At 31.4% G+C, this 26,153-nt stretch overlaps 2 protein-coding genes across 3 annotated transcripts; one reads left to right on the forward strand and one right to left on the reverse strand.

Annotated features, from left to right (window-relative positions):
* Window positions 1-6,402: 6,402 nt before the first annotated feature.
* On the forward strand, window positions 6,403-16,741 carry LOC105129014 (protein IQ-DOMAIN 14-like). Of its 2 annotated transcripts, none has more exons than XM_011030903.1 (4): window positions 6,403-7,028; window positions 9,037-9,237; window positions 9,646-9,723; window positions 9,812-10,787. In XM_011030903.1, the coding sequence occupies exons 1-4, from the start codon at window positions 6,609-6,611 to the stop codon at window positions 10,541-10,543; spliced, it is 1,431 nt and encodes a 476-aa protein (XP_011029205.1). In that variant the 5' UTR covers window positions 6,403-6,608; the 3' UTR covers window positions 10,544-10,787. The 2 variants fall into 2 exon arrangements, with proteins under 2 accessions (XP_011029205.1, XP_011029204.1); XM_011030902.1 differs by lacking the exons at window positions 9,037-9,237; window positions 9,646-9,723; window positions 9,812-10,787 and adding exons at window positions 14,987-15,187; window positions 15,596-15,673; window positions 15,762-16,741 and having other exon boundaries at window positions 6,406-7,028.
* Window positions 16,742-21,344: 4,603 nt separating this feature from the next.
* On the reverse strand, window positions 21,345-24,470 carry LOC105129016 (uncharacterized rhomboid protein AN10929-like). The gene is made up of 5 exons (XM_011030905.1): window positions 24,004-24,470; window positions 22,937-23,100; window positions 22,465-22,628; window positions 21,813-22,063; window positions 21,345-21,618 (listed from the first exon to the last, which is right to left on the reverse strand). The coding sequence occupies exons 1-5, from the start codon at window positions 24,276-24,278 to the stop codon at window positions 21,504-21,506; spliced, it is 969 nt and encodes a 322-aa protein (XP_011029207.1). The 5' UTR covers window positions 24,279-24,470; the 3' UTR covers window positions 21,345-21,503.
* Between the last annotated feature and the right edge of the window lie 1,683 nt (window positions 24,471-26,153).

Below are 26,153 nucleotides of genomic sequence, written 5' to 3' on the forward strand. Positions count from 1 at the left end.
TGGCAGCCATGTGATTGCAATGCAAGAGTCAATGGTAAGTGTCTAAACAAAGAAAAATGGTGCCCACCATAAGGTGTTTAAACAAAGAAAAATGGTACCCACCATAATTGACAAAGGAATAAGATTATCTCCCATATCAGCTATAAATAGAGGGTGCATTGATAGCTGAGTAACACACGAAATAGAGAGAAACACATAGAGAGCTAGAGTGAGAGTTGAGTTGAGTAAAGAAGTTTTTTCTCCTCCTCTTTATTTTGTTGTTTGTATTATTTCTAAGCTTGATTAATACAAACCAGTAGCTCCGTGTTTTATTTTGTTGTTTGTATTGTTTCTAAGCTTGATTAATACAAACCAGTAGCTCCGTGGAGTAAGCAAATTACTGAACCACGTAAATTAATATGTGTTTGAATGCTTGAATGACCTAACATAAAAGAGATAATTCAACGAATGACTTGCATGGTCCGAGATATTGCTGCATCAACGGTTCAGAGTACTCTATAGCTTTGAAATTTGAGTTGGATAAATCTGCCCAAAAACTCAGCCGGATGAAATACACGTCTTCTTGTTGCTTAACAAGATAGTTGAAGATCGATTAGTGGAGGAAATTGACAGATGTGAGTGTAATCATCTGTTTTTCTTTCTTTTTGTTCTCGGGGGGTTGTTAATATTCTCATGAAATCAGCTATAGTGTCTCAACTCGTTAGGAGCATGTTAGTTGAAGCCATGCCAGCATGATCCAGTGCGAGCTACCACATCCATAATTGAAGCCAAGTTACATAAAGCCTCCTTTGACCAGTCAACATTCACAGATGCAGATGATTTTGACCAAGCTGTCCAATATCCTTCCACACCCGTGAGCTAAACAGGTATAAATGTTGGTATGCACAAAACGTCGGTTCATTTGACCAGGTCTCCTATTTTGACCATCACAACTCTTTAGACCATCAATCCAGTGTTGGACCCGTTACACTTTCAGCTCCACCTGTCATTGTCACAAAGGCTAAATAAATCATCAAACACAGCAAGATAATTTTTTTAATTTGATATTGATGTCGACGCGACACCGAACTGAACAAATAATAATAATAAAGTATTTATATAGTCGTTAACTTTAGGATTCGGACACTCACATTAATCTAAAAAAAAAAGTACTATTTATAAGTGTTCTACTCATTATTTTTTAAAATATTTGTAAAAAATATATTAAAATAATATTTTTTAAAATTTTTAAAAAATATTTTAAATATTAACACATTAAAATAAAAAAATAAAAATAAAATTTTTAATAAAATATCATTTAAAATACAATTTTAAACTATTCATGAATATGTGTACCATGAGGTTGATCTTGTAATTCAATGATATATTAAAAATGTGAATCTTAACATGTTTTAATTTCAAAATAATTTCAATAAAATGTTTAATTTATAGTGCTTGGTAAAAGTGTGAAGTATTAAAAAACTGCATCCTTGATGTGAATTAAGAAAAAAATGTCAATTTGAATATAACTAGATTTTTATCTGCACAATACTAAGCGACATTTTTTAATATATATTTTTAAATTATATTAGAATTAAAATAGATATTTTTTAAGAAAATCAAAGATTTAAATCTTGAAAACATATTATTTTATTAAATTATTTTTTAACAAAAACATATCATTTTTATTAGCAATATGTTTTTTGAATAAAAAAATATGATTGCTAAAATAAATATTTATAAAAATATCAATCATATGAATTAAGAAGAAAATATATATCTTCAATTAAAGTTCCATTCCTTGTTTTTTTTTTTTTACGAGAATCGTTGCTTTTAAACATAAAAATAACCATGATCTGAAAGAGAAGGTTAAATAAAAACCAAAAAACAAATAATGACTCGATAATTTGTACGCAATAAAAAAAATTAAAAGAATGATTAATTTGAAAAATATTCTTGAATAAAAAATAATAAAATATATATTTTATTCTTAATCAGTATTCATAAGCATGTTTTTTTTATAAAGTTTGCAGGCTAGATTCATGTATAATAGTTCACGAGATAATTATAAAGAATAATGTTGTTTGAAAACCATGATAAAATCAGATGAGTTTTAAAATATTATTTTAGTTATTCTATGCATAGTGAACTTGATTCAAGATAATTAAAAAATGGAGGATAGTAATTAAAGAGAGCTCAAACACACTTGACCTTGTTTTTTAAGTTGCCTACCCAATTGTTTTTGAAGAGATAAACAAGGGACACATATTCTGCTTAAGCAGATAATACTCCATGGTCGCTTATTTTAAAATTTTGAAAGTTGGGTTTTTGGGTTCTTGGATTCAAAAAATCACTTTATAACTTGTTTTTACTTGAAAATATTAAAAAATCAAGTAAATCTATTTTTAACTCCAAGATACCATAAAATCAATTCATAAATAAAAAATTTAGACCAATTAAAAAAGATTCTCAAACTTGTCTATTTTTTTTTAATGACAATATGAAAGTTCCAAGTCATTTCCACGGAACTCCTCTTTTAAAAATAATTAATTGATATTAAAATCAATTATTTTCATTGCCAAAATATGAACTTATCAAACTTCTTTTCTCTTCTCTATCTTTTTTTTTTTTTTTTTTGTGACTTCCTCTCTTTTCTTGACTCATAGAGCCTCGAATGCAATAAAATGAAGCTCATGACTTAAATATAAATTCTCAAACAATAACGAACAAATATGTAAAAAATTGAAATATATGGAATTGAATTGTAGTTCTCCATGTAACTTGGATAGTAAGAATGACATGACTGTTTTTTTCCTTTAATTTTGGCTTTTTTTATTTCTATTTTTTTCTTTAAAAAATAAACTTTTTCATCAAAATTATATTTGATTTATAAAAGAAGCACTTTTGAAGACCACAAGCATGTGATAGAAATTAAATAAAAATAAATTATATCTAAATAAATGTAAGTACTAAGTGTGTTGATAAAATAGCAAAGAAATAAAGTTTGCAGATAAAATATATATAAAAAAGATGCCCATTGAAATAAACAATATCATCTGCAGTGCTTCAAGACACAACCTACAGTAAAAGTGGGTTCTATTTTAATTTTTTTAAAAAGGTATAAAATCAAGAAAGAAAAATATATACAAGAACCCCCCCTCAAAAAAAAAAAAAAACCATCAAAAGAAATAGGTAGAAATAGTGAATGTTACCATCAAATTAAGAAAGAAAGATATATATAAGAAAAACCTCCCCAAAACAATTATTTTTTACCCCTCCCCCTCGTTAAAGGTTGATTCTTTAACCTCGACATTCCTTTCCCTTCCCTCGAATAACAGGTAGAAATACTGAATGTTACCATCAAAAGTGTTTTTACCTCGTGTCCCGCTCTCCTCGGGTATTATAAACCTCAATTTCCCTTAAATAGCGCACTAGATGACTGACATCTCATTTTCAATAAAGTGGTTGGCACTGTAATTATTATAATTGTTTTTTAAAATAATTTTTATATTAAAATATATATTAATAATTTTTTATTTTTAAAAAATTATTTTTAACATTAAGATATTAAAATAATTTGAAAACACTAAAATATATTAATTAAAAATTAAAAAAAATTAAAAAAATTAATTTTTTTAAAAACATTTTAAAACACAAAATTAAATAGGTAAAGTTTGATCTAGATTTTATTCTTGCTATTCCTTAATTTTTTTTTTATCTTGAGTAAATAATTAAAATCTTAATTTTTTTTAAAAAAATTACATTATCTTGATGTTTTCATGTAATAAAAAAAAAAATAGAGCCGTGGTACAATGTGGCCACCTATCTAGTAAAACATATTTTCGCTCAAATTGATGTTCATGCTTCTCCGCCGTTTGAGAGTACTTCCCTCTTTTCTTATACTTCCTTTCGAAGCTCATAATCTTCTCCTCTACCCGCGTGATTTGAAAGCAACGATGAATTCAGGTTGATAGGATCGTATTACAAAATATAAATGGCTGAGATGTCCAATAGAACTAATGTTCAGGTACAGAACTTGACACTTTTACATTGCCAACCCATATTAATATTTCATATAGCTCTGTTATTTTAATAATCCCAGTTATTTAATATTTCATCCATTTAAATTTACATAAATTAATTAATAATAAAATTTATATGATTTTCAATGATGAAATCCGTATACAGAATTGAAAATAAAAAATACATGAACTTTAATTATTTCACATAGCTTGATTCAAATAGAAACCTTTTGTTTTTTTGGAACATTCTCATTTTATCATAAGAGTGTTTGGTATTGCATTCAAAGTAATGTTTATTCAAAATTTAATTTGATTTTTTTAATATTTTAAAATCATTTTAATATAAAAAATAAATTTTAAAAAATAATAATAAAATATTATTTTAATATATATATTAAAAAAACACAGTTACAGCAATTCACTTCTATGATTTACTTGTTTTTGTATTTTAAAATATATTTTTTAATTTTAAATATTTTAAGATAATTTTAATGTATTAATATTAAAAATAATTTTTTTAAAATAAAAAATACTATTATAATTGTTTTTAAATAAAAAAATACTTTAAAAAATAAAAAATATCTTAACTGAAGACATTCCGTAATATTGCTGTACTCGGTCGTTTTCTTCGAGAGGCGATCTCGGCCAAGAACATATGAATCGGGAAGATCTGCTCGGATCCACCTGATTGAACAAGTTGTGGGGAGCAGGCGCTTTCCTTATCGAGGAGATCTTTCCTTCTCCACCCCTGAGATCCGATCAATCAATGTGGTGGCCCACTGTTTTTAACTGATAATGCAGGTCAAATTCGTGGGCCTAGATTCTCAACAATGACTGGCTTCTGAAATTTTGCACGCTATGAAAAAGAACAGGAAAAAAAAATGCAAGGGTTTATGGGGGTAAATAAGGTACAATGCGAGGCTTGAACCGACCATGTGCTCAACTCAGGGAAACTAGTTACGTGGCTAAAAATGTCTATGAGCCACCCCTGTTAGCTTTGCGTGCAGTCGCATCAGGACAGACGATGCAGGTTCTCCCACACCTTCCATCATTCCATGTCACGTTTTTCCATTTCCCTTTCTGTCCCATTCGAGACTTTTTTTTTTTCTTCCTTTCCATTAACGAGCTCATGACATCCTTTTCTTCCTTCCTTTCCATTAACGAGCTCATGACATCTTTAAAAACAGTAAAATAGTATTATCAGTACGGATACGTGACAAATTTTATATATCTTGACACTATATATACCTCATAAAATGTAAATGTATGACTTATGAGAATTTTATGCATAGAACAATAAAATTATATATATATATTACATCTTTTTGATTTTTTTTCAAACTAAATACAATTAAATTTAAAGCTTTTCTAAATGATAGGAGTGAGTGGCCTTGAAACACCACATAATTATGGTATTATAAAATATAGGGTTGGTATTTTTATTTATTTATTTAAAAAATTATATTTTATATTATGAAGTTTATATATTAACAACACTTTATATCCTATTGCTTTTGTGTAAAAAATAATCAACAAGGAATATTTATAAGATATTATTCTGGCTTTCCCGCACAGTTGTTTTTATCCTCACATGATAACATAAAAAAAAGAATCCAGAAAGTTTTAGTATATTATTCTTATATTTTATGATATATCCGCGACATGATCATCAATTTGATTTTAATTACTTTTATGATTCTATTAATTTTTTTATTTAAAAATAAACATTATGATAAAAAATTATCAATAAAATAAAATAAAAATAAACACATTAATATGATGAAGATGTTTTTAGTTAAAGACATCTATTTTTTATATCAATAAAATAAAATAAAAATAAACACATTAATATGATGAAGATGTTTTAGTTAAAGACATCTATTTTTTTACCCTGGATCTTTCAAAATCTTTTAAATTTTTATTTTAATCATCATTAATTTTTATTAAACAAATCACATTTTTTAAGAAAATTGTATCTTTAAGTTAGGAAAATTTGGTTAATAAAAAAAAGAATATATCAGTAAATTATTTTTTATATAATTTAATTATTATTTTTCTAATAAAAATTTAAACTTCTCCCTACAATATAATATTTTGATCTATATTTATTTTTTTAATATTTTTTATATATAATTCTTGATTTATTTGATTTAATATAAATGTTAGATTTTTTATTAAAAAGAAAATTCTTTCTCAATCCTAAAAATACATTAATAGTGTTAATATATCTTTTTTTCATTCATAAATATTATTTTTGATATGATCCGTCACGGAGTACAAATGAATTAATTAGAAATGAAAAAAATATAAATGATTGAGTACACGCGCAATGAAGCGAATGTACTTTCCCCCAACGCAAAAGACACCACTCCTATTAATTGTGCCATCAGTTTCCAAATCGTATAAAATTCCCCGGATTTATTACCCACCTATGAAATTCCAACAAACACCTTCTCTTACATTCCTTGCTTCACTTCCAGCATAGCATTCAAGAGCAAATTAAAACTCTCCCACCTGCTCCTCCTCCTCCTCCTCTCTCGCTATTTCTCGTAGCAAATGCAAACTGCGGACACCGGAAAACCATCGCTGACACTCCCCTCTCACTGAATGGGCAAAGCTTCCAAATGGTTCCGTGCCGTTCTCGGATTCAAAAAACCTGACCCACCACTAGAACACCCCCAAACCACTCGTTCTAAGGACAAACGGAGATGGAGTTTTGTTATGTCCCACCGTGAAAAAGACCACGACCACCAACAGCGACAACAAGATATTGAAGCCAGAAAAACTGGTGTTTTGTACGGGCAGGAGTTTGAGGAGGACCCCAACAAGCATGCGGTCGCTGTGGCTGCTGCTACCGCTGCAGTTGCGGAGGCTGCTGTTGCAGCGGCTCAGGCAGCTGCCGAGGTTGTGAGACTTACGAGTAGTGGGAGGTGTGTAAATAACAGTGTCGCGAACGTTAGCGGGAGCCTTGGATTACGTGAAAACCTCGCTGCTGTTAAGATTCAAGCTGCTTTCCGTGGCTACCTGGTAATATAATTCGCCCTCTCTTTCTTTTCTTTCCTTCTAACGTCCTCTATTCTTCAATTCTACTCTGTTTCAGAATATTAATCTTTTTTAATTAGTTAGGTGTTTTAGTCTATTTGTGTGGATTAGCACTATTTAGTTGTTAAATAAAAAAAGAAGCGTTTTCTTAACTGAGCTATACGATTTCGTGTCTAAGCTTCTTCTCTTTCACGTCTGTTTTTTTATTTTTTGAGGGAGATGGGATTTTTGTTATGCATGTTTCAATCACCTCCTTTGCTAAGTTACAAAAACGGATTCGTTTCCACTCTTGCCGTATTCTTTTTTTCCTTTTTCATTGCATTCTCACATGAGTTGTTCTGTTCTGTCGTTTTGTTTAAAAAACTCGGTGTCCGAATGAGAATGCTTTTTTGGACGGAAGTTTTCCTCTTTTCCATTTACAAGTCCTATAATTGAATTATATATGGCTCTGGCATTAATAGTTGTTGTTGTTTAGTGCCTATAACCTTACCGGGGTGTGTAACATGCACCATACCAAAATCCACGTGGACCTAAAATTTTCACTTCTATCTTGGTTGAGTTGGGATTTTCAGCATTTAATGGAAAGAATTTTGTTCCTGCACTTCGATGCTTCCTTTTTGTTTGGTGGAATAATGTCAAGGGGTGCCATGTCTTATGGTTGGTGCCAGTTTTATTGAGAAATAAATTAAAATTATTTTTTCATTTAAAAAAATTAATTTTGAAATTATCACATTAAAATAATTAAAAAAATATAAAAAGGGGTTAATTTTAAGCTAAATAATTTAAATTTTTTTATAGACATTGGATCAACCTGAACTCGAGATCATGATTTTGTCAAGTTTAATCAGTGGAGTATGATTTTTGTCGGTGTGTTTGTTAAGTTGATCGGCATGTCTTGTAGCTTAAATGTTTTTGGTCTCACGTGGAAAATTGTCTTACCTAATGGTTAACCCACAGGTGTTTACTTTTGGACCACAAGGGTCGTTTATCTGCATGATAATAACTTCATAGACAAGATGCCCTATTTATAAAAGATGGGTTTTTCTAATCCGGTAGTGTTATATTCCAAATCGTGGGGGCCAGCCTATAAATTGTTTATACTTCTATGGATTTTAGCTCTTGATAAAGTGGTGGTGGTGTTGTATTAATTGTTTTTTAATATGTTTTTTTATTTGTAAATATATGAAAATAATATTTTTTTATTTTTTAAAAATTATGTTTTACATTATCATTTTAAAACAACAAAAAAATTAATTAAAAAAAACATTTAAAGTTTTAGGGAACATGGTTTCAATAACGATCCCAAACAACCTCATTAATGTCGTAAAATTAGATACAAAAAGAAGTTTATGAATTAAGGAATGTGGTAGTTAAATCTTGCTTAAATTTCAAATTGATTGGACCATTGAACCATATTAATTGACCTTCTGAGGTTCCTCTTTTCCATGTATGTTCTTGCTCTCATCCACCTCACTGGTCTTGCAAATAGGTGAAGGTGGGTCCAAAATAACAAAAAGTTCACATGTTTCCTCTGTCCGGAATGAATATTTTGAAGATGAAAGTTGGGTTAGTTGGTTTCTTTAATATGGTATTACTAAAGTCAGAGGCTCGTGGATTACTTTTATCCTTTTCCCTCTGGGTAGGGCGGCTAGTGAGATGTCATTGTCATCTATAATGTAGTGTCAGATGGGATCAACGCTTTCTTTCAAGGCTTATGTCCTGTTTCCCTTCAAATTTTCAAGATGGTGTGACTTCTGTTTTGTTTGGCGCCATAATTTTAAGCTGTCTTTCAAATTGCAGTGAATGTAACAGTGTGATACTGTGACCAGCTTGAGATTCCTTACTGATTTTGATTATACTTTACTATCTGTACATAATGAATGATTCAGCATTTCTGCAGAAGCATTAGTGTATAAGGTTAGCCCTTGAAGAATTGTTCTACAGTTCTGATTTGGTTTAGCTTAGTGACTATTTTTAATGGCTTATCCTTTAGGCTAGGAGAGCATTACGGGCGTTAAAGGCATTGGTGAGACTTCAAGCTCTGGTAAGAGGTCACATTGAGAGGAAGCGAACTGCAGAGTGGCTTCATCGGATGCAAGCTTTGCTGCGAGCGCAGTCTCGAGCACGTGCAGGACGTGCCCAAATTTCTGAATCTTCTCATTCAAGTAGCAAGTCCTCTCGCTTTCACCACCCTGTAAGAGGAACTCAATTTTCCCTCCCATATTTGAATTCTTTGTGGTGGAATTTTTTGAGAAGTGAATTGCATTGCTTTATGGACTCAAGGATACTTTTCCTTGGAGCTGCAGACCAACTTTCTTTCAGGCTCTAGACAACTTTACACTATATATATTAATTTATGGTTTTTGAATGATGTAAGCTTGGTGGTCCATTGAGAGTGGATATAAAAAATCAGTGAGAGCGATATTGTAAAACAAATTCCATCCTTCAAACATAGCTGCGGTGCTCATGAAATTAAGATAACTTTTGGCGTATCAATATTTTTCTTGGAAGCAGATAATTGGAGGATTAAATTATTCTTCTAGGCGCATGTACTTTAGTTCACTCAGTTATGTGTTAATGATCATATTTAAACTACATGTAGGGTCCGCCAACCCCTGAAAAATTCGAGCATGCCATTCGTGCCAGGAGTGCAAAATATGAACAATCATCAATACTTAAGGTATTGTTATTTCGTTCCCTTTAGAGGATTATTCAACTGTTATCATCCAGGCCTTGCGTGCTTATGGACCCATTTTTTACATTTGCAGAGAACTGGGTCAAAATGTAAAGGCAGAGCAATTGGTGATCTAGACGTTGCGCACTTATCCTTAAATTGGTCAGAGCGTCGGATGGATGATCAAACATGTGATCACGAAGTCCCTTTGGCAGGAACTGGCACTATTGATGATGATAAGAGTGACAAGATCCTTGAGATTGATACTGGAAAACCCCACATTACTCCCAAACGTCGAAATCTCTTTCACTCTTCTCACCTTTCCCTGTCAGCGGATCAGTATAGCCATAGTTTCACAACTACGAAAGACTCAACAGCCCATCAAACTGTTCCAAGCCCCTCATCTTGTGAAGTTCAATCTTTAAGTCCATTGAAGTTTTCTCATGTTGTCGAAGAAGCATTATGCACAGCCGAAAATAGCCCACAATTCTACTCTGCATCATCAAGGGGTGGTAGTAGTAAGAGAAGTCCCTTCACTCCCAGTAGGAGTGATGGCTCAAGAAACTTCCTAATTGGTTATTATGGCTACCCAAATTATATGTCTAACACTGAATCTTCGAGGGCTAAGGCGAGGTCTCTTAGCGCTCCAAAACAAAGACCCCAATATGAGAGATCCAGTTCAACCAGGAGATACTCAGTTTTCGGGTTTGGTGATCCTAGATCGAGTAGCGCTGCTTCTGCCTTGCGTGCAAGTTTTTCAAGCAAAGCTTACCCTGGATCTGGTCGCTTGGACAAGCTGGGAATGCCTATTGGGCAGAGATACTAAAACATAGTTTTTGGAGTAGCTTATAATCTGGCTAACAAATGTATGTAACTTAGTTTATACTTGATCTGTCTTGGTCTGAGCTGTGTTAAGTTGTCTAGTGGCGCTGGCTAGACGTTAATGGAAATCTTAAATGGAGTGTATTTGAACTGTGTTTCTGTATTAGGGGTAAACTAAGGCTTAACTAGGAGTGTGAATAATCTCCGATGTCCTAACTACGATTATCTACGGCCTGTTTTTCTTAATCTTTTCTGATCTGTGCTATCTTTTCTGAAATAAACAACTTTCAGATTTGTGCAGTGGTTACCCGTATGCCTGTAATGCATCATGACGGCATAGCACGGTACAATGCCATTTTACACTTCGTCACTGACGATTTGGTGAATTAAACAGCTAATAATGTCAAAATAAATAATACCTCAAGCTTTAAAGGGAGCTCGTGCCCCACATGGATTTGGGAGATCGCATTGAAAGAACATGTTTTCAAGACATGGGAAAGTTGATGCCGGTGGTTGTGATGGTCGCCATCCAGAGCTAGACTTGGTTTGGTTTCTGCCACCCCGTATGGTCAATCAATGGAACTGACCGGTACATCTTATATTCCAGTGGAAAGATTGAGTTGCCCCCTGCCATGCATTAGTGCGCAGGTTTTGATACATCTATTAGTACATGTTATACCCAAATAAAAATTGGATTTTTTAAAAAAAATAGCACAATAATTAAAAAAATAACGGAATATCATTTTTTTTTTGTTTTTAGTGAAATAGTATAGCTGATTATGTTTTGAAAAAACAATATTTAATAAATAACGCATTTGAAAAATGCAAAAACATATCGTACTTGAAAAACAGTGGAAAGCACGGCATGTCGTTGAATTTACGGAGACATCGTTCTTCTCTCTTAAGTCAAAGAACACAGCCCCATTTTGTCAATTTTTCATGGCAGAGGCATTTACTCATTTATGTTCCTTTTCTTCTACAAATTTTTCTAAACGAGTCACTTGTTTTATTCCTTTTTATTTTCTTGGGAAATAAAATAGAGAATTTTTTTTAGCAAATGCGTGTAAAGATTTGAAGCCTTGGCTACCAGAAGTACCATTATCTTTTCTGTATGCGTGTGACAATGGAGGTAGAGAGAGGGAGTGAATGAGGCGACTAGCTGCCAAATTCCTAAAATCCCAGGAAAAAGTACAGTTTCCACTCAATTGCGTTGGTTGGAAGGACCAAAAAAAAAAAACAATTGGATAAATTAGATCATTAGTACATAAAATTAAAAAAAATTAAAGATTTGGTATAATTTTTTTTTTTTGTCGTGTAGAATGGTTTGGTGATTCTGAGTTTTAAAAATATGATATTTATTAAATATTATTATTTTAAAATATAATAAAATAATTATTATTATTTAGAATAATAATATTTATTAAATGTTATATTTTTAAAGTGTGATAAGATGAAAGTATGTTATTTTTTACTCAACTAATTTATTGGCTTATAATAATAAATGAAAGTAGTTATCTAATTTTTAAAAAATAAATTTTTTTTTTTTAAAATATCAAAATTAGAAGGTCTCAGTGAAATTTTTTATATCTAAATATCCAACCCATAGCAATGTAGTGATTCATGTTTAAATTTGAGCGCAATCTAATAGCCATATTAAAAATTATGGTTTTTTTAATTATTATTCTAGTTTGTTATGATCTTATTTTGAGATTAGACTTGTTTTGTAGATCCATAAATATATTTACTAGACTATTTATATAATTTATTTGGATAAATTCTTATTTAGTTATGACATTTATATTTGACTATTCAAAATTATTTATTATTGTGTGAACAATAATATTTTAAAAGAAAAACTTTATAAAATTATAATTTTTTTATAAAATAATAGATTGATTAATTTAACTAGATCTAACTGATTAACCGATTGAGACAAAATTAGAATTTGATCATGTTTTAGAAGCGAGACATGATCAAACTTTATTAATTTTTTAAATTTTTTTAAAATGGGTGTTGTTTGAAAAAAAAAATATATTTATTGTCCTAATTTTATATAAAAAGAAATGCAAAAAAAATAATAAAAATAATGATTCTGGCCTACAAAAGGACATGCCAATCTCAATAAATGATAGTTATGCATGTGGAAATGGCCACTACCCATACTGTCACTTCAGCAACATATAGGTGTGGTGAGTCCATACAGGGAGGAGAAGAAGGCAGCCTTGAGGCCCTCGCAGAAGAGCACGTAGAAGAACAGAATCAAAAGATGTTGAACTTCGCAGAGAAAGCTGGGTGAATTAATATCTGTTGTGCGAGTGCTTTGAGAAGAGTCGGGGATCAAGAGAATAGCTAGAATTTAATTGTCGAGATTGAAATGAATTAATATCAGTTAAAAACTCAATATTTAATATATATCATAGTTTTAAACCATAATAGGTAAAAAATTATGTTATTTTACTATATATTTTTGCTGCGGTATTGGTTCGCCCATTTTTTAAAAATTATATACTAATTGCCGAATTTATCCATGGAAATTCTGAGGAGGCCACTGCCATCAGCATGTGCAGCTCTTGCCTTGTTCAGCCACAAGCTTTTTAAGTGGCCCAACTATGTGGCCTTCGGTCCCTCGCAGCTTCGTAGACTTCATGTTTTATGTGCTGGCCATGAACCCACTAATATTAAAGAGAGTCAATCAGCTTTTCTGAAGATAGATGGGAAAATTACCCTTACCCTTCTAAGATTTGCACGTGTTTTTTTTTTTAGTTTCAGAAATTATATTTTATATATTTATAATACTTGAAACATTTTATGCCTTGAATTAAGTACACGAAAAAAAAAAATCATAGGATTACCATTATAGTTTAAAAATCACTAAAGAGCCATTATACATTAAACAAAACCATTTACATTTTCAATGAATATATTGCATCAATGCAAAATAATAATAATAATAATAATAATGGAATAACACGTGCCGTGATGAGCATTGAACAATTTGTTGCATCCCAGAGTCATTTTTTTCAATTAATTACTTCTAACAGACAAATCTTACTAGATTCTATCTTATTCCACTCTGATGTTAAACAATGGAAGTTGCAAGCAAAGCTCTGCGTGCAAGTGATCCATTTAATTTGCTTATTACGACCTTGAATGCATTTAGAGCTGGTTTAATTTGTGATAATAATTATTTTTTAAGATTTTTTTATTTAAAAATATATTAAAATAATATTTTTTATTGTTTTAATTTATTTTTAACATTATTATATTAAAATAATAATAAAATAATTAATTTAAAAAAAAACATTTAAAAATATTATTCAACCATACAACCAAAATAGAAAGTAATCCTTTATGAAACAAAGACATATCATTCAAAACTTGCAAAAACAACTCCCCTACCTGGACTCCACTAAATTGAATTATCCTTAACACTTCACGAAGACAACCTCACCATTGGCATTATCACTTTTTACATCAACCCCACAGAAACCTCCTAATTTTTGCAGAACCCCTGATTTTCTACTATCAAGAAACAAACCCTATACCCGATTAGGCTTTTGTTCGTCGCCAACGCATCTGTATAACACCTTATTCCTGGAAATTAGCACACAAAATTTTAAAAAATTAGTGAATTCATATAGGAGTAATTTTTTTTTTGGGTGAAATACGTAGTTTGGTCAGACTTTAAAAGTATGATATTTATTAAATATTTTTATTTTTCAATGTGATTTGGTCAAATTATGCTATTTTTAGCCTAATTGGTTGAGTACATAATTATTAGTGAAATTAGTCAACCACATTCAAAAATAACAAAACAAATCTTAAAATTACTAAAATCAGGTGACTTGAGTGAAATTTTTTATATTTAAAGATTTGACAGTTTATATAGTAAAAAAGTGGCTAGTATTAGGAAAATAATCTTTAAAAACTTCTATAAAAATTTCAATGTAATTTAACTGTTGGATTAAAAGTTGTAGCCCTTTTGAACTATTATCCCGGTCTAGTGTGACTAAATCTCTCGTAGTGGCCAGATCATCCATATAATTTATTTGAGGCACATCCTCATTTAGTTATTATAGGCTCATACTTAACTGTTTATAATCATTCATCTATTGTGTAAATAATATGTGGACAAAAATATATATTTTGATCCATAAAATATATTTAAAAAAAAAATTCATAAAATTATAGTTTTTGTACGAAAAAGTTGATCGTTTAATAACAATTAGATTCAATCGGTTAACCAGTTAAGGTTAGATATAGCAGCTTGACCATGCTATGTTTTTGAAGCGCAATATTGTCAAACTGTGTTTTTTTATTAAATTTATTTGATTAAAATTTTTATATTTAGCAGAAGCATTAGTGTATAAGGTTAGCCCTCGAAGAATTGTTCTACAGTTCTGATTTGGTTTAGCTTAGTGACTATTTTTAATGGCTTATCCTTTAGGCGAGGAGAGCATTACGGGCGTTAAAGGCATTGGTGAGACTTCAAGCTCTGGTAAGAGGTCACATTGAGAGGAAGCGAACTGCAGAGTGGCTTCATCGGATGCAAGCTTTGCTGCGAGCGCAGTCTCGAGCACGTGTAGGACGTGCCCAAATTTCTGAATCTTCTCATTCAAGTAGCAAGTCCTCTCGCTTTCACCACCCTGTAAGAGGAACTCAATTTTCCCTCCCATATTTGAATTCTTTGTGGTGGAATTTTTTGAGAAGTGAATTGCATTGCTTTATGGACTCAAGGATACTTTTCCTTGGAGCTGCAGACCAACTTTCTTTCAGGCTCCAGACAACTTTACACTATATATATTAATTTATGGTTTTTGAATGATGTAAGCTTGGTGGTCCATTGAGAGTGGATATAACAAATCAGTGAGAGCGATATTGTAAAACAAATTCCATCCTTCAAACATAGCTGCGGTGCTCATGAAATTAAGATAACTTTTGGCGTATCAATATTTTTCTTGGAAGCAGATAATTGGAGGATTAAATTATTCTTCTAGGCGCATGTACTTTAGTTCACTCAGTTATGTGTTAATGATCATATTTAAACTACATGTAGGGTCCGCCAACCCCTGAAAAATTCGAGCATGCCATTCGTGCCAGGAGTGGAAAATATGAACAATCATCAATACTTAAGGTATTGTTATTTCGTTCCCTTCAGAGGATTATTCAACTGTTATCATCCAGGCCTTGCGTGCTTATGGACCCATTTTTTACATTTGCAGAGAACTGGGTCAAAATGTAAAGGCAGAGCAATTGGTGATCTAGACGTTGCACACTTATCCTTAAATTGGTCAGAGCGTCGGATGGATGATCAAACATGGGATCACGAAGTCCCTTTGGCAGGAACTGGCACTATTGATGATGATAAGAGTGACAAGATCCTTGAGATTGATACTGGAAAACCCCACATTACTCCCAAACGTCGAAATCTCTTTCACTCTTCTCACCTTTCCCTGTCAGCGGATCAGTATAGCCATAGTTTCACAACTACGAAAGACTCAACAGCCCATCAAACTGTTCCAAGCCCCTCATCTTGTGAAGTTCAATCTTTAAGTCCATTGAAGTTTTCTCATGTTGTCGAAGAAGCATTATGCACAGCCGAAAATAGCCCACAATTCTACTCTGCATCATCAAGGGGTGGTAGTAGTAAGAGAAGTCCCTTCACTCCCAGTAGGAGTGATGGCTCAAGAAACTTCCTAATTGGTTATTATGGCTACCCAAATTATATGTCTAACACTGAATCTTCGAGGGCTAAGGCGAGATCTCTTAGCGCTCCAAAGCAAAGACCCCAATATGAGAGATCCAGTTCAACCAGGAGATACTCAGTTTTCGGGTTTGGTGATCCTAGATCGAGTAGTGCACAGCCTGCTTCTGCCTTGCGTGCAAGTTTTTCAAGCAAAGCTTACCCTGGATCTGGTCGATTGGACAAGCTGGGAATGCCTATTGGGCAGAGATACTAAAACATAGTTTTTGGAGTAGCTTATAATCTGGCTAACAAATGTATGTAACTTAGTTTATACTTGATCTGTCTTGGTCTGAGCTGTGTTAAGTTGTCTAGTGGCGCTGGCTAGACGTTAATGGAAATCTTACATAGAGTGTATTTGAACTGTGTTTCTGTATTAGGGGTAAACTAAGGCTTAACTAGGAGTGTGAATCATCTCCGATGTCCTGACTACGATTATCTACGGCCTGTTTTTCTTAATCTTTTCTGATCTGTGCTATCTTTTCTGAAATAAACGACTTTTAGATTTGTGCAGTGGTTACCTGTATGCCTGTAATGCATCATGACGGCGTAGCACGGTACAATGCCATTTTACACTTCGTCACTGACGATTTGGTGAATTAAACAGCTAATAATGTCAAAATAAATAATACCTCAAGCTTTAAAGGGAGCTCGTGCCCCACATGGATTTGGGAGATCGCATTGAAAGAACATGTTTTCAAGACATGGGAAAGTTGATGCCGGTGGTTGTGATGGTCGCCATCCAGAGCTAGACTTGGTTAGGTTTCTGCCACCCCGTATGGTCAATCAATGGAACTGACCGGTACATCTTATATTCCAGTGGAAAGATTGAGTTGCCCCCTGCCATGCATTAGTGCGCAGGTTTTGATACATCTATTAGTACATGTTATACCCAAATAAAAATTGGATTTTTAAAAAAAATTAGCACAATAATTAAAAAAATAACGGAATATCATTTTTTTTTTGTTTTTAGTGAAATAGTATAGCTGATTATGTTTTGAAAAAACAATATTTAATAAATAACGCATTTGAAAAATGCAAAAACATATCGTACTTGAAAAACAGTGGAAAGCACGGCATGTCGTTGAATTTACGGAGACATCGTTCTTCTCTCTTAAGTCAAAGAACACAGCCCCATTTTGTCAATTTTTCATGGCAGAGGCATTTACTCATTTATGTTCCTTTTCTTCTACAAATTTTTCTAAACGAGTCACTTGTTTTATTCCTTTTTATTTTCTTGGGAAATAAAATAGAGAATTTTTTTTAGCAAATGCGTGTAAAGATTTGAAGCCTTGGCTACCAGAAGTGCCATTATCTTTTCTGAATGTGTGTGACAATGGAGGTAGAGAGAGGGAGTGAATGAGGCGACTAGCTGCCAAATTCCTAAAATCCCAGGAAAAAGTACAGTTTCCACTCAATTGCGTTGGTTGGAAGGACCAAAAAAAAAAACAATTGGATAAATTAGATCATTAGTACATAAAATTAAAAAAAATTAAAGATTTGATATAATTTTTTTTTTTTGTCATGTAGAATGGTTTGGTGATTCTGAGTATTAAAAATATGATATTTATTAAATATTATTATTTTAAAATATAATAAAATAATTATTATTATTTAGAATAATAATATTTATTAAATGTTATATTTTTAAAGTGTGATAAGATGAAAGTATGTTATTTTTTACTCAACTAATTTACTGGCTTGTAATAATAAATGAAAAGAGTTGTCTAATTTTTAAAAAATAAAAAAAAATCTTAAAAATATCAAAATTAAAAGGTCTCAATGAAATTTTTTATATCTAAATATCCAACCCATAGCAATGTAGTGATTCATGTTTAAATTTGAGCACAATCTAATAGCCATATTAAAAATTATGGTTTTTTTAATTATTATTTTAGTTTGTTATGATCTTATTTTGAGACTAGACTTATTTTGTAGATCCATAAATATATTTACTAGACTATTTATATAATTTATTTGGATAAATTCTTATTTAGTTATGACATTTATATTTGACTATTCAAAATCATTTATTATTGTGTGAACAATAATATTTTAAAAGAAAAACTTTATAAAATTATAATTTTTTTATAAAATAATAGATTGATTAATTTAACTAGATCTAACTGATTAACCGATTGAGACAAAATTAGAATTTGATCATGTTTTAGAAGCGAGACATGATCAAACTTTATTAATTTTTTAAATTTTTTTAAAATGGGTGATGTTTGAAAAAAATATATATTTATTGTCCTAATTTTATATAAAAAGAAATGCAAAAAAAATAATAAAAATAATGATTCTGGCCTACAAAAGGACATGCCAATCTCAATAAATGATAGTCATGCATGTGGAAATGGCCACTACCCACACTGTCACTTCAGCAACATATAGGTGTGGTGAGTCCATACAGGGAGGAGAAGAAGGCAGCCTTGAGGCCCTCGCAGAAGAGCACGTAGAAGAACAGAATCAAAAGATGTTGAACTTCGCAGAGAAAGCTGGGTGAATTAATATCTGTTGTGCGAGTGCTTTGAGAAGAGTCGGGGATCAAGAGAATAGCTAGAATTTAATTGTCGGGATTGAAATGAATTAATATCAGTTAAAAACTCAATATTTAATATATATCATAGTTTTAAACCATAATAGGTAAAATTATGTTATTTTACTATATATTTTTGCTGCGGTATTGGTTCGCCCATTTTTTAAAAATTATATACTAATTGCCGAATTTATCCATGGAAATTCTGAGGAGGCCACTGCCATCAGCATGTGCAGCTCTTGCCTTGTTCATCCACAAGCTTTTTAAGTGGCCCAACTACGTGGCCTTCGGTCCCTCACAGCTCCGTAGACTTTATGTTTTATGTGCTGGCCATGAACCCACTAATATTAAAGAGAGTCAATCAGCTTTTCTGAAGATAGATGGGAAAATTACCCTTACCCTTCTAAGATTTGCATGTGTTTTTTTTTTTTAGTTTCAGAAATTATATTTTATATATTTATAATACTTGAAACATTTTATGTATTGAATTAAGTACACGAAAAAAAAATCATAGGATTACCATTATAGTTTAAAAATCACTAAAGAGCCATTATACATTAAACAAAACCATTTACATTTTCAATGAATATATTGCATCAATGCAAAATAATAATAATAATAATAATAATAATAATGGAATAACACGTGCCGTGATGAGCATTGAACAATTTGTTGCATCCCAGAGTCATTTTTTTCAATTAATTACTTCTAACAGACAAATCTTACTAGATTCTATCTTATTCCCCGGTGATGTTAAACAATGGAAGTTGCAAGCAAAGCTCTGCGGGCAAGGGATCCATTTAATTTGCTTATTACGACCTTGAATGCATTTAGAGCTGGTTTAATTCGTGATAATAATAATTTTTTAAAATGTTTTTTATTTAAAAATATTTTTTTTATTGTTTAAATTTATTTTTACCATTATTATATTAAAATAATAATTAATTTTTTAAAAAATATTTAAAAATATTTTTCAACCATAAAAACAAAACAGAAAGTAATCCTTTACGAAACAAAGACATATCATTCAAAACTTGCAAAAACAACTCCCCCACCTGGACTACACTAAATTGAATTATCCTTAACACTTCACGAAAAAGACAACCTCACCATTGGCATTATCACTTTTTACATCAACCCCGCTGAAATCTCCTAGTTTTTGCAGAACCCATGATTTTCTACTATCAAGAAACAAACCCAATACCCGATTACTCTTTTATTTGCAGCCATTGCATCTGTATAACACCTTATTCTTGAAAATTAGCATATAAAATTTAAAAAATTAATGAATTAATATAGGAGTGAACTAATATCACGCTTTAAAATAATAACATTTACTAAGTATCTTTGTTTCTACACATGACTTGGTCAAATTATGCTATTTTTAATATAATTAGTTGAATGGTTTGTAATGATTAGTAAAATTGATCAATTAATATAAAAAATAACAAGAAAAATCTTAAAATTATCAAAATTAGGTAGTCTTAACAATATTTTTTTATATCTAAAGATTTGATGGTTCGTATAGTGACAGAGTGGCTGCTATAAAGAAAACAGTCTCTGAAAACTCCTATAAAAATTTCATCGTGATTCAATTGTCGGATCAAAAGTTATATCTTTTTTAAACTATTATCATAGTTTAGTGTGACCAAATTTCTCATAGTGACCATACCATCTACATAATCTATTTGGAGTATATCTTTATTTAGTTATAACAAACTCATATTTAACTATTTAGAATCACTTATTTATTGTGTGAATAATAATTTTTTGATATTTTAATTGAAATCTATTTTTAAATCTACAAAATGGATAAAAATATATATTTTGATTATAAAATATATTTGGAAGAAAATATTCATAAAATTATAGTTTTTTTATGAAGTAGTTGATCTTTTAATGACAACTAGATTCAATCAATTGACCAATTAAGATAGAATATAGCAATTTCACTATGCTATGTTTTTAAATCGCAACATTATCAAATTGTTTTTTTATCAAAATTTATTTGATTAAAATTTTTATATTTATAGAGATTTAGTATTGAGTTTTTTTTTTTAACTAAAAAAAATTAACTAATTATTTCACTTAAAACACGAGGATTAAATAATAGCTTGCTCATCATAGAGCAATTAATAGTTTGTAAGGATCTTTTATCTCACACTCTTGCATCGTAATATTTGGATTACAACTGACGTCAACACTTACCAGACCTGTATTTTGGATGCTAAGACTAATTCATTATTTTAATATTGATTGACAAGTTGCAAGTAAACCTAGTTAAATTAGTTCAACGTGTTAGAAGGCAACTAATGATGGGACATCATTTGGGACATTTCCACCAAAGAGATGCCAGTTATAGAGTTCGGATTTGGTCTCTCATCGAAAAAGGGTTAGAAAAAGGAATAATATCATGTGCGTCCATGCCGAGTATTACATTAACAAGGGATTGCTAGTAGTTCATGCTCTGTAAGTTATTAGACCCACCTTGAAGATTTTAAAACGTTATATTAAAAAAAAAAAAAAACGTTATATTACTCTTTTTATGTCCAAAGTCAATCCCAGTGTCATTTACTTACACGTGGAAGCATAACAAAAAAATGAACAAATGAAAATCAACACAAATAGAGGGGAAAAAAGAACAAAAAAAATGATCAAACAGAAGATAAGTTGGAAAAATCTTCATCGGTTCTCGCAGTTCCATTTTGAAGTAGGCACGCAGCTTAGGTAATGGCACCAACTGCAGTGATCATTCCCATTCTCTCCTTTAAACAGCATTACCAATCCCAAGGTAAACCTGCAATGTACATAATAATGGACACAGGAAATTAGAAACAAGTTTTTGCACTCGCTCATCCGTAACAAAACTTGCCTTCAGAAACAACAGACAAAAACTTGGTTTCGTGAAGATAAGCTGTTGATGTTTGAGGACGCCAGAGGAGCATTGAATTAATCTAACACATTGCTTAATTCGAGAGAAAAAAAACTTACCCAACAATAAGCAAGACTGCAGCAGCCAGCAAGAACATGTATTGGTAAGCCTTGTGCTTAGATTTTACATGAGCATCTGCACGAGAATACCGGCTTTCTACCCAACCAAACTGTGGACGAAGTAGCAAAACAAAGCCAAGGAGAAAACCAGTAAAGAAACCTCCAATGTGTGCGAAGTTGTCAACATGTGGAAGAATTCCCACCACTAAGTTAATGGCGATGATAACCAAGAGTGTGAGGAAAGCAGCAATCTACAAGAAGAAGAAAGTAGTTGTGAGATGTAAATTACTTAAAGCCAGTTGAAAAAAAAATGAAGCAGCCAATCAGACAAGCAATCACAAAAGAATGTCTTGGTCTCATTGGTCTTGGTCCCAGGAATTAGTAGGCAGGCATCTGTATCTGTTACAATATATGAACCATATGAAACAACCATAAAATCTGAAAACCTAAACTAACAGTTTAAAGAATGCATAGCGCATGGGACAGCTGAGTGTATGTGTAAACATTTAAAAAACAGAAACAAATGGGAGTGTCTGCTTGTTTCCAGTTCAAGTTTTTGCTGTCCATAAAACACAAAACCTGAATGTTTAGATGATGAGTACACAGAGAACCTTTCTATGCATGCAAAAGAAACCAACAGCTGACAGCATACCTTATTAGAATAGATCGTCCAGTTGGTAAGAAGCTCTGATAACATTGCTCCAAGAAGTCCAAACAAAGCACCAGATGCACCAACAGAAATGTTTCGCTGAATAAAAAGTGAAGAAAAGATGCTCCCACCAAATCCTGATACTAGGTAGATAAGCCCAACTCGCACTGCCAGATTATATTTCAAAATACATGTTACTATGCATGTGTTTTATGATAAAATGGTAAAAACCATAAAGATGAGTGTACTAAAAACTTGATGTCGTGCTAAAAGTGTGAGAACAATAATATTCCAAGGAATAAGGTATTTCCAGTCTCCATTTTGTAGCATTTGAATGCGCTCGCTCGTGAGGGCGCACGCATGTGTGTGTGAAATGATGCAACTGCAAGCATTTTGATTTCAACTTAAGCTGTGATGCAGGCACACAATCAACAAGATTTGATATAGATTACCAAAATAAAAGAACATGACATACCAAATCCAAACTGCTGTTCAAGGCGAATCCCAATAAAGACCAAGCTCAACATATTTGCAAGCACATGAATAACACCAGCATGCAACCACATACAGGTGATGAGTCTCCATCCTTGATCTCCACGCACTACTTTGTTCCACTCAAGAGCTCCCATTTTTTCCAAACTGCACAATCATCAGCACATTAAGATTAACTATCAAAGTTCCTCAACAGAAATCAAGCAATTGTCTTCTGCCACATGAATTAGAAGGCTGCTTACAGATGCTTTCCTACAAGCAGTAAAGGCACATAAATTTGAACATATTGCAACAATTGTAATGTTTAAGAATTTTTGTTGCAGCTCAAGTAAGAACTTGACATGGAATACTATTTATGTCATCACACTGCTCAATCCAATCCATCAAGACACCAGTCTACAGCACTCAAGAGATCATAAGCATTACTAGATATGTCTCCGTGAATTACGGATTAAAATTTAATCTTGTAGTCTTTGATCTGTAAACCAAATACAAGATATAGCCTCGTGTTCTCAAAACTCCAGCACCTTTAAAAGTGAAGAAAACACAGAGAATTTACAAAAAGCTTCCAGAACCGTTTGGTGATAAATTCAACTCCATACCAAGTCCAAAAACCGTAATTTTCACTCTGCCCTGATACCTGATCGCAAGAACAAATTTCGTCGTCCATAAAGTGGAAAAGATGCTCCCCAGTAAAAGCAAGATTAAAAAACAGAACTTTTCATCAAATATTTCTTATAAACACCTGGTACTATATGTTGTCATGAGCGCAATTAAGCCCTTGTCTCAATTAACACTAGTAACAAGTATCGAACATACCAAATCAGAACCATTTAACAGGCAAAAGAAAAGGATTATCTAAAATTAAGTTATAAGGAACTACTAACCAATCCCTCAACGTCCCAATCCAAAATCAAACAAACAAAAACTACAAAACCTCACAAACCCAAACCAAACACAAGACCCCAATCAAGAAACAAATTCAAACCCACATCAAAACACCAATAAAGCTCACAATTTTGAACAAAAGCAGCAAAAGAGAGAACTTACGTAGCAGAAGACGGGCCAAACAGAGGGTTCTCCTTCAACGGCTGAAAAGAGAACCTGCCAAGGACCTTAGCCACACAACCACGTTCAGAATCGAGATTTTTTTTAGGACAATCGTTGACATACATGACAACAATAAAAACAGCAATATTGGCAACAACAAACATGGGAATTAGCCAAGAAGTCCACTGCTTCTCTGCTGTTTCAACATAGTATGAAGGGAAATTTGAGTTATTTCCTCTGTTCTTTGTCCCTCTCTCTAGATCCCCACTTTTCATTGTCTCTAGCTCTTACAGAGAAATAATATGTTTTTTTTTTTGTTTTTTTTTTTTTGTGAGTAACGGATTATTTATACAAGGGAGTTGCTGAAAGAAATCAGAAACCGAGCAGGAAAGGAATTTTATTTTATTTTTAGGTTGAGGATTTAGCCGTTGTAAAGTATGGGAAACTGGAATCTCCGTGTCTGAATCTAATTATATGCGAGTCATGACTGGGTTCATTGGTCATTAATTTTTTTTTTAAAAAAACATCATATTAATATTAATATATTATAAGATATGAATTTCAAAAAATAATTAATATATAAACTCACTCAAAGCTATCATTATCGCTCTTGCTTTATTGGTTCGGCAGTACTTATTTTTGCGGTAGAATTGTATTTTTGAAGAAAATTAATTTGTTTTGCTTTAATATTTTTTGTTATTTTAGTGGGATGATGTAAAAAGTAAAGTATAAAAATAATTAAAATATTATTTAAATACATTTTTAAAAAAATACTTTGAAAAAATCCTTTTTTAATATAACAAACACCACTCTAGTGATAGGTTTTTTATTATAAAGAATATAATTTTTTATTTTTTTATATAGAATTACCGGTGTTATCATGAACAAAACTTAAAAGTTTTTTTTTTTTTAATTTTTGCTGCTACTCAAGTGTTTTAGATGAAACAAGAAAAAATAACAAGAATGGATTACAAAGAAAGTGTGCATCATTGAGTTTAATATGAGAATTATTCGTGAATTTCAGTGTATGTACGTTGAAATAGCTCACTTCTTTTCTTTCTAGTGGAGCTTTCAATTCTTTGGTTTATTTGGATTACCGTTCTTTCATTTTAAGCTTCTCATAACCAGATGCATTTTTGGAGCCTTCACAGTCAAGATTACCTTATTATAAGAAAAAAAACTCTCTTTATTATTGCATATACCAAAATTACTATTGATCAGAGACAAAACTACAGAATTACATTTGAAAAAAACATATGAACTAATAATGTGCGGGTAAGGTAACAAAAGAAGGTTGATGGGCCTAGTAATTTATAGGAGTAAGTAAAAAAATTAAAAAATTAAGAAAATTAAAAAAATAATTGAAAAAATCAAATTGTTAAAAATAATTAAAATTTTAATAAAACTAATCAGTTCGGTTTTTTAAAACTAAAAAAACCGAGCCAAACATGATTGAATAAATTTTTAAAAACCAAATCTAACTGAAATAATATGTTTAAACTAATTTCAGTTTAATTTTAATTTAAAAAAAATTAATTTAATTAATTATGTATATGAGCACACGAGAAAAATCAATGCAAGATCAATCTTGAATATTTCCTAAAAAAATAAACTATAGTTGTCATGTGTATGTTACAGAGTGGAGAGTAATTATTTTATTTTATTCACCAACTCTTTATCCCTTCCCTAATTAATTAACACTACTCCATTCGCGACCAGTTTCTCTTTTGCCTTTCGTTGCCAGGGAAACCTTTTTTCTTTCTTTTTTTGGCTTTGTAACGTGCCTCTCTCGTTTAATAAGAAAGTACGGACGCTTTTTTAATTTGTCGCAAATCTTTTTATTTCTAACGTGTGTTTGTCTCTCTTAAATAAAAAGAAGTCAAGTGATTTATTGTTATTGTCGTTTTAGAATACCTAGTGCCGTAATTGAGACAAGATCTACGTTGTTTTAGTTAATTAGTATGTCTATATGAGATGGGATCGAAGATTTGAAACCGTAACTCATCCCCTGTCCCAAGGGTTTAATCACCTTATTAAATGACACGGGTTATATATTCGTTTTAAGGGTCAATAGCTAAAGTAATACCTAACCTCGTCTTATATAATTATTGAACGAATTTGTATAAATATAATTAATTTTTTAATAGATC

Source organism: Populus euphratica, unplaced genomic scaffold, assembly GCF_000495115.2.
Source record: "Populus euphratica unplaced genomic scaffold, PopEup_1.0 scaffold48.1, whole genome shotgun sequence".
NCBI classification, from domain to species: domain Eukaryota; kingdom Viridiplantae; phylum Streptophyta; class Magnoliopsida; order Malpighiales; family Salicaceae; genus Populus; species Populus euphratica.

Excerpts from the sequence above, each read along its gene's own strand:
- LOC105129014 (XM_011030902.1), top strand. The coding sequence starts at position 6,609 with ATGGGCAAAGCTTCCAAATGGTTCCGTGCCGTTCTCGGATTCAAAAAA. Across the intron at positions 15,188-15,595 it reads CCTCTCGCTTTCACCACCCT|GGTCCGCCAACCCCTGAAAA; the intron begins GTAAGAGGAACT and ends AACTACATGTAG. Across the intron at positions 15,674-15,761 it reads AACAATCATCAATACTTAAG|AGAACTGGGTCAAAATGTAA; the intron begins GTATTGTTATTT and ends TTACATTTGCAG.
- LOC105129016 (XM_011030905.1), bottom strand. The coding sequence starts at position 24,278 with ATGAAAAGTGGGGATCTAGAGAGAGGGACAAAGAACAGAGGAAATAAC. Across the intron at positions 22,629-22,936 it reads TGAACAGCAGTTTGGATTTG|TGCGAGTTGGGCTTATCTAC; the intron begins GTATGTCATGTT and ends ATAATCTGGCAG. Across the intron at positions 21,619-21,812 it reads GCAGTCTTGCTTATTGTTGG|GTTTACCTTGGGATTGGTAA; the intron begins GTAAGTTTTTTT and ends TGTACATTGCAG.